Raw genomic sequence first — 9204 nt, 5'->3', positions numbered from 1 at the left:
ATATATTTTGAATGAACAAAACAAAAATAAGTCCCAGCTGGTTTGTGGAGCCACCTGGATGAAGGGAAGTCAGACTTCCCCTCCGCCACAGTGGACAAAGGGAGCAGATCCCACTGGGAAAAGCTAAGTGCTCCATGCCCATCCAGGTCCAGACCAGACTCAAGCTGGATGCAGAGCAAGTGCAAGAGGAGGCTCCCAAGCTCATTCCAGGCCCTGGCAGCCGGCAGCCCTGATGACTAGAGCTCAGCGCTCCTTCCTGCAGCTAATTTCCCCAAGGCCACCCAGGAGGTCAGATTCGGGACTCAGCTCTCCTGACCCAATCCGGGGCTCTTTTTTCTCCCAAGTCCCCAGAAGAGCCTACAGACCCCTCTCCAAAAAGGGAAGAGGAGGGGAATAACGGAGGAGGGAATGCCATCCCAGGGTCAAGGCAAAAACACAGAAAGGCCAATGTTTATTTTAACCAACATTTCAGCAGGGGGCAGTCACCATTATTCATAGAGAAATGGATGGTTCTCCTCATTGTGTCTCCCAGAAGGTTGACCTGCTGCCTCCCTGTCCCATAAAGGCGCAATGGCCCAAGGTCCCTTCTTAGGCTCTGGCTTGACTCCTTGCTTCAAAGAGTAACCAGGGACAGAGGTGAGGACAATGGCCATACCCATTACAAGGCAGGTGTGGGCTGACAGAGGACACGATGGCTAGGGAATCAGGAGACCCCAGTTCTAGGACCAGCTCCAGCGCAGTCTAGCTGTGTGGCCTTGGGCCGGTCACTTCCCCTTCTGGGCCTCAGTATACTCGAATATCTCTGAGATTCTATGAATGTGTGCTTATTCACTGAGATGGACACACCCATTCCTGAACAAATATATAATACTATCTAGACACACAGAAAACTGGGAGACGTAACTGCACACCTGAACACACGCACCTCGGTCTCTGCCGGTCTCTGCCACACTCTTCGACACCTGGATGCACCTATGCCAACACTTACAACACCAGTACGGCCCCAGGCTCCCTCTCTCTGACCTCCAAAGAGGAAGAACAAGACGGAAGGGAGAAGGACAGTCACAACTGGGTGAGATAAGGAGGACAGGGCAGAAGCCAGGGCTCTGACACTGCAGTGTGAAGGATGGACAGACAGAGGGGACCTGAACCGGGCCACCGCCCTTCTTTTTTTTTTTTTTTTTGAGACAGAGTCTCACTCTGTTGCCCGGGCTAGAGTGAGTGCCGTGGCGTCAGCCTAGCTCACAGCAACCTCAAACTCCTGGGCTCAAGCAGATCCTCCTGCCTCAGCCTCCCGAGTAGCTGGGACTACAGGCATGCGCCACCATGCCTGGCTAATTTTTTTTCCATATAGATTTTTAGTTGTCCAGATCATTTCTTTCTATTTTTTTTAGTAGAGACAGGGTCTCGCTCTTGCTCAGGCTGGTCTCGAACTCCTGACCTTGAGCGATCCACCCGCCTCAGCCTCCCAGAGTGCTAGGATTACAGGCATGAGGCACCGCGCCCGGCCCCACCGCCCTTCTCAATCCATCAGATCGGCTCCGCCACACACCTCCAGCTGCACGACTGGCCTCAGCAGCACTAGTGGGTGTGGCGGAGAGAAGGCAGCCACTGCCCTCACCAAGTTTCCATTCTAATTGGGGAAACCGAACCGGCATTCACACTACCGCAGGTGTGTGCTGTGGTGGACAAGAGCCCTTGATCTTGGGGCAGAAGATCAAGGTCTCAGTCTTGCTGCTCCACCTACCAGCTGTGTGAGAAGCCACTTAACCTCTTTGGGCTCAGAGAGGTTTCCACATGTGTAAAACGAAGCCTATGAGGATTAAACAAGATGATGTATGTCAGGGCTCCAGCCTAGAGCCTAACGGACATGGCTCAAGGAATGGGAGCTCATTCTTCAGCGGCACTTCGTAAACTGTAAAGGCTGTGCAAATGCTACTTGTTCTTATCACCCAGTCCCTTCCATCACTAAGGCCCTCCATTCCCTGCCTCAACCACAGGGCGAAGGGAAGGCAAGCCCAGGCTCTCAGCCCCGGCGACTTCCAAATGCCTGTTCCAGCCACTAAGCAATGGGTTTGGGTTTCAGGGGAGAAAAGCCCCACAGGACACGAATCCCTGAGCCCTGCAGCAGCCTCCCTGCCCCCTAAGCATGTCCAGGGCTTGGAAAATCCCCTGCTGCGCTGAACAAACAATGTGAACAGTTGGGGCCCGAGCAGCTGCTGGGCTCGTCAGCAGCCTGGGCTCAGGCAGGCAGGACTGCAGCCAGAGGGGCTGGCGGCTGGCTGGGGAGCCCAGAGGAGGTTCCAATTCCCTTCCTGAATATTCATGGATCAGCAGATGTCTGGCTTCCCCAACTCTGAGGAGCCCAGCAAGGCAGGAACAGGGAAACCTACAGGGAGGGACATAGATGCAAAGAGAACAGGGAGTCCTCTCAGAGAGCAACAGTGCTGTGCTAGGAGCTGAAGACAACTCATTTTAGTGGAAATGTCTGTCAAGTCTGAGAATCCTCATTCTACAGATGGGGAAACTGAGACCCAGGAAGGGGTCTCAGCTCTCTGGGAGACAGAGTCTGGCAAAACTGTCCTTCTTTGGCTTTTGGGGGATGAACCCAGCAGTGAGGAAACAATTGCCCCTGAACAAGAGGATTCTCTCTGCCTCAACGCCCAACGTGACTTCTGTGCAGAGGACATGCATCCTTAGGGACTCTGCTCAGATGCCAGCCTCTCCATGAGGCTGCCCTGCTTTTCCCAGTTGAAGTTTTCCCTAAATCTCACATCAAAAGCCACTCGGAGGTACCTTACTCATCCTTCCTCTTGCCTAGACACACAAGGGGACATGGTGGGACAAGCTTTGGCCTCAGAATCAGGGTCTTCACGGGTCCAGTCATTTGTTGCACAACCTTGGGTCAGCTACATTCTCCCTTTCAGCTTCAGTCTCCTCAGTCTTAAAATGGCGAGTTTCCAAACTTCCCAAACATTTTCACCAAAATTCTCCCAACAGCACAGAACATACGCATGAGGTTTGCCAACTGCCTGAAATGTTTTGATTTTTAAACCTCTAGCACGTTTTGCATTCTGCTCCATAACACAGTAACGCTTGTTTTAATGAGTGTGGTTCCTACACCACCGAATCTCTCCGTAAACATGATGCTCTGGGGAGTGGACCTTGTTTGTCCAGTGGCTTCGTGGCTACCCCTTTCCTGCCACCCCCAGCCCACGGCTATGGCTGACCCCCAGGGCCCCTCCCATGAGCATTTTTAGCCATCTCTCTCAGGACTGGGGTGGACGCATCGTAGATGCCCAGTGGACACTTGCTGCCCACCAGCTTTCTGCCTGGAGGGGGCCGCCCTGTCCCATAAGCCCTCCCCCTCAATCTCCTCAGTGAGACCTTGCCAGAGACACCAAACCTCTGCATTTGGGAACCCTGGGGCCATTGCTCAATCTCCTTTTTCTGACAGATTATTTTACCCACTTACAGGATAAATTAGATTTTATGAGGCCAACTAGAACCCAGACAGAAAGGAGATTCACTGCTGAGCCCCAGGGCCAGCTCAATGCTGCTTCACGGGATTAGCGGGGCCTGGCAGGAGGAGCCAGTTCCATTCTTCAGTGAACTCTCAGGAAAGAGGCGTGTAGCTGGGGGGAGGGGAATGAGGCCACGATGTCGCCTTCATTAAGCCAAGAATTTGCCACAGACATCAATGCCACCTCAATTCTGAATTTCAGGGCCCAGCAGATTTACTACTTGTTTTCGGTCTAGAGGCAATTTTCCATGACACCATCACTACTCTCCTTTCCCAGGGATCACAAGTCAGTGTCTCCCAGAAACTCCTTCTCTGCCCCCCACCTTGGCCACCCTTACCACACACTGAACCCCTCCCACCAACAGCTGGAAGGAGAGTTGGGATGGTTGCCCAGGATGCAAGGAAGGCCTCAGCCCTCCCTTAATCTGCAGTCCGGAGGGGAGAGGCTCAGCCTCAGTGGCTGTGACAGCAAAGCCACACTCAGCTTGACCTGCCTGTCTCCTCATCCCCTAAAACCTTCTACCCCCACCACACACACCAGACCACTTCCAGTTCTCTTGAAAACACACTGTTGTTCCACGTGTTGGTGGTGCTGCTGCCTCTCCCTAAAATAGCTGTGCATCCCCATCTGATCTGGACACCTCTCCTTTTTCTGCCCCATAGGACCCTTGGCACCTTGATCTTTGCAGTTATCACTCGAGATTTTTTACTTGCCTTTCTCTCCAACTAGGCAACGAACTTCTTGGGATTATATCCTAGTCAGCTTTCTAAATCCTCACTAGGACAGTGCCTGTCACATAGTAGGTACCCCATAAATATTCCTTGGATGGATAAGTGAACATATGGAGACACGAAGAAAGATAAGACACAGAGGCCGGGCGCGGTGTGGCTCACGCCTGTAATCCTAGCTCTCTGGGAGGCCGAGGTGGGCGGATTGTTCGAGCTCAGGAGTTCGAAACCAGCCTGAGCAAGAGCGAGACCCCGTCTCTACTAAAAATACAAAGAAATTAATCGGACAACTAAAAATACATAGAAAAAATTAGCTGGGCATGGTGGCACGTGCTTGTAGTCCCAGCTACTCGGGAGGCTGAGGCAGAAGGATCGCTTGAGCCCAGGAGTTTGAGGTTGCTGTGAGCTAGGATGACGCCACAGCAGTCTAGCCCGGGCAACACAGTGAGACTCTGTCTCAAAAAAAAAAAAAAAGATAAGACACAGAGCCCCTTAAGCTTTTCTAAGCCTCAGTTCCCTTATCTGTAAAAGGGAACTCCTTTTGTATAGTAACTCCCTTCTGGGCTGGGGAAGATGTGAATAATACATGTGGAAACTGCCTAGCATACTGGGTGGCACCTAGCAGACACCCATCCCGCCTGTTCTGCTGTATGGCTCACATATGGTTAACGGTATCTTCCTCCTGAGCCCACCTGCATCTCCCTGTACACTCTGCTCACTCATCAGAGCTCTGTCCTCCAAACTATGTAACAAAGTAATGGGCCCCTTACTGAACCACCCATGTGTGAGTCTTGGGTCTGCACCTGAGAGCTTACTAACCCTCAGTTTTCCCAATCCAATGACCCCATAGCCCCCCAAATCCAGAGGATGCTTTAGCCTCAGCAGTGAGGCAGTAGTAGCTGGCAGCCTGGCTGGCCCAGAAAACAGGATTTAATTGCTCTGCCTGTCAGAGCCCCAGAACATCCTCTCTGGTTTTCCTCCCCAGCCCACCCAGCTCCCATTATCCCCCTCTGACCAGGCTGAGGTCCTCTCCCTCAGAGCCACACTGACTCCTCCCACCCCACCCACTGGGAGCCCCAAGGCCTGCCTGGCAATGACATCTGTTCTGCATCTGGAGTTCTGTGTCAGGTCTGGCTGCTGAACCTCAGAGACACTGGAGGGAACAGGAGGTGGGGGGTGGGTAGGTGGGAGGGTGGATCCCAGAGCCCAGATAGACCTACTGGTGGGGGGAAGGCCCAAAGCTGATAACTACTCATGAGCTGGGATTTTCCATCTCTTCAGAAGAGTGGTGGGAAGGAGTGCAGAGAGGGTGAACTTGGGTATGTACCGAATCCCTGGAAAGGGTGGCTGCTCCAGCCTTGCAGTACAGTGAGCAAGAGCCAGGAGACTGGTTCTAGCCCCATTTCAGTCCCTAACCGTGCAACTTTGGGAAGTCACTCAGTTTTCTCATCTGTAAAGCACACTCATACTAAAATTACTTCTAAGTTCCTTTCAGTGCTGACATTCAATGACACTCTAATTATGAGATCGCTTGCTTAACTTGAAAGAGATACCTTAATGAGAAAAGAAAGGAAATGCTAATTTATATAAATGTGTGATTAATTATGAAAGTACATACAGGATCGGTGAAGGTTTAAATAACTTCTAGGCCGGGTGTAGTGGCTCATGCCTGTAATCCCAGCACTTTGGGAAGCTGGTGGTGGGGGGGCGGGGATCACCTGAGCCCAGGAGTTCAAGGCTGCAGTGAGCTGTGATCACATCACTGCACTCCAGCCTGAGCAACAGAGCGAAACCCTGTCTCTAAAACTAAATAAATAACTTCCGGATAAGATTCACTATTAAGAGAAACTCCCAATGTCTGACCTAATTCCTAACCTCCAAGATGGGGTCAGAGAGGGCCACCCCAAATGACTGAGACTGGCCTCTGAGCCTCTAGGCTGAGAAAGGGATAGGGAGGGGGGGGTTCCCAAGTGAGGAGAAAGTTCTCATGTTCTCAGAGCCCTCCTATCACTGACCTCTAGGTACCCCACCCTCCAAATTCTGACTTGGGTGTAAGGGAAAGCCCCACTTTCTTGCACGCGGTGAAAACAGCTCAGCTTTCCACCACTGCCCTCATACAGGAGTCCCATTCCTATGAATGGCTCCTCAGTCCCTGACTCAACAGCCGTGTCGGGAGGGAGAAGGGCAGTCACTGGCATCACCCTAACCCCAATACCAGCCCTTCATTCTGCCCTGTGTTGAGGTTACTGAGAAGTCTATTATTTTTTACTTTCCTCTCCCTACAAACTCAATCTTCAAGTCCTGCTGATTCTATTTTCTTAATATCTCTGCAATCCAGCCACTCTGGCGACCTCAACTGCCACTAAGGTAGTAGCTACCATCCTCTTTTCCGGATTACTACAACAACCTTCCAGGGAGCTGGAGCTTCCTGCCTCCAGCCCCACCCAATCGATTCTCCACACTGGACAGAGTGAGATGATGCAAAGCTGATCTTAACACCTGCCAAGGGCTCACTGGGATGCTCAGGCCAGAAACCTCGTCTGGGCTTACAAAGCCCTTCATGAGCCGGGTTTGGACCCGTCTTCAGCCTCCTCCCTTGATACGCCCTGACTCCTGTTCCATCCTTTCCCCACGGGCCCCACACCCACTCCTTGTACCCTAAACTCCAGCCAGATTTAGTTTCATTCATGATCTAAACTAAAATCACCTCCGATTCTCTGGAGAATTTTCTTCATTATCATTCTCCTTGCACAGGGCTAACGGTCCCTCCACGTTTAGCTCTGTTATTCATCACTTTCTCCAGAAAGTCTTTCCTGACCTTCCTAGATTGGTTCAGGAACCCCCTCATTGTATTTTCCACATCACTGTACCAGTGCCCCCACCACCAGAGGGAAGCTCTGCGCCTGCCAGGGAGGGACCAGGTCTGCCTCCTTATTTACCATATTCTTGGCACCAGGCACATGCCAGCCCATAAAAAGTGCTCAGTAAATATTTGTTGAATGAATGAATGACCTCCCTACAGATCAGGGTTGGCTAGTCATAACTCTACTGCAGTGTCCCCAGGCCTGCTGGGCTTTGCAGACTCAAAGGAGAGGTGACCAGAGAAAGCAGAGTAGTAGCTGTGGCTATTCACCCAGCAGCCAAGAGGAGCCCCGACTCGGGTCCTCCCCTGCCTTGTGCACTCGGGAGCAGGGAGAGGCCAGGTCTGCGAAATAGGGAAGCTGAGCCCCTTGCCGGAGGCCCCGACAGCATTCGGTAACGCGAGGGTGCGGTTCCCTGCCCTGATTCCACTTTGCTGGGTGACCCTGAGCTTGTTCCTGGAGCTGTTGGAAGAGTGGAAGGGGGTGGGGGTACGACTATTCCTTAATCCCCTGGGCTCTGAGAGGACAGACGCCTCTCTGGTACTTCCCCGCCCCTTTCACCTGACAACCCCGGGCCCCAGCTTCCAGGGCCCAGTCGCCCAGATCCAGCCCCTCAGCGGCCTCCAGCCCAGTCCGCGACTGGGGCTGGAAAGGGGCGTGTCTTTGCAGGGAGAGAAGGGTCCGAGCAGTTCCCGGCACTTTCCCACCCGCTGTTTGGTTTTCCTGGAGGTGGGCCTGGGGCTGGCCAGGCGGAGGCTCCTTCCCCCGCCGCCCTCCCCGCCTCCCTCCCACGTGGCCTGGCTGAGTCCCTCTGGAAAGCCGCAGCAGCTGGAGAGAAATCCCCCTCCCCACCCCCACCTCCAAGTCCCTCCCCGACTCTCCCCGGACACATCCTCAGCTCCCCCCTCGGCAGGGAAGGCGGTAGGCGAACAAAGCGGGCAGCCCATCCCCCTCCCAGCCCTACCACCTACCCTCCCCAAGGGCCGCCCCCAAACGCACGAGGGACCGAAAGCGACAGGGCTGGGGGTGGAAGAAGGAGCCCTAACACACACACTTGGGAACTCTGTCATCCCTCCCCAGCCCTTTCTCCAGCTTGGACAACTCTGACTCTTACCCTTGCACCCACTCTGCACTGAGGTGCAGGACTGGACGAGGCCTTGCTGACCTCGTCCACGCTTCCCTGCTCGGCTCCTGGGGGGGTGGGTCAGGAGTGACACGCGGCCCATCCTGGGCGCGAGTGTTGGACATGTCCGCGAAAGCAACTGGTTTCCTGCCCCCTCCCCCAGTCCACTCCGGCCCACGGTTTTGGGGGAGCAACACATCCCCCCACGCCGCCTCCCCACCGGCCCGAGAGACCACACCCACTGGGCAAAGTTGAGTGTTGTTTTATCACCACCACCCCCAGTCAAACCGGAATCTACTGCTCTGTCCCCCCACCACGGGCAAGGACATTCCCCCAAAGCCAAGGCCAAATATTAGCGAAGCCCCATAAACGCAATTACACACGCGCCCGACACAAATGGAGGTGCAGACACACACCCCAGTACGCTCCTCTTTCACACATGCTCTCAACCCGGAGACACGCGCGAGCAAGGCAGAGCCCGCCCCGCGAAAGCCACCAACACCGCAGCCCCCCGCCCCGCCGATGCCACGCCGCGACCGTGGCACGCACTGCGGACACGTAACGCCCGCAGGAGCACACCCAGCACACACACGCACACACACACGCACACACACACCCCGACTCCAGACTCTGCAAACCAAGGACACACACCCCCTGTGGACAAGTACGCGCCGCGAACGCTCCCCGAGCGCAGCTCTCAGACCCCCACGCGCGGGCACCACAGGCGCAAGGACGCGCAGCCCGCGCCCCGCAGCCCCCGCGCTCACTCGGGACCAGGCACGACGCCGGCCCCGCAGCCCCGGGCGCGGACGCACCGACACAGCGCAGCGCTCCCGCCACAGCCGCGGCGCCCGCCCTTACCGCGCGCGGCCACCAGGCAGAAGGTCAGCGCGATGAGCCCGCGGCCGCGGCGAGCGTCCCCCCGCGCCATGGGGCCGGGCTCGGCCGCCGCCGCTGCCTCCCGCGCC

The 9204-nt window shown here is 54.9% G+C and overlaps 1 protein-coding gene across 1 annotated transcript in view; it reads right to left on the bottom strand.

Moving 5' to 3' along the window:
* The window catches only part of IGDCC4 (immunoglobulin superfamily, DCC subclass, member 4), a 39604-nt gene extending 30437 nt beyond the window's left edge, over positions 1–9167 (bottom strand). Inside the window, exon 1 of the mRNA XM_012644849.1 lies at positions 9098–9167. Coding sequence (XP_012500303.1) covers positions 9098–9167 — 70 coding nt within the window. The remainder of the gene's footprint in view (positions 1–9097) is intronic.
* Between the last annotated feature and the right edge of the window lie 37 nt (positions 9168–9204).

The sequence above is a fragment of the Propithecus coquereli genome, unplaced genomic scaffold (assembly GCF_000956105.1).
Source record: "Propithecus coquereli isolate 6110/MARCELLA unplaced genomic scaffold, Pcoq_1.0 Scaffold221, whole genome shotgun sequence".
NCBI lineage: Eukaryota > Metazoa > Chordata > Mammalia > Primates > Indriidae > Propithecus > Propithecus coquereli.
This window is presented reverse-complemented; position numbering and strand designations above follow the sequence as displayed.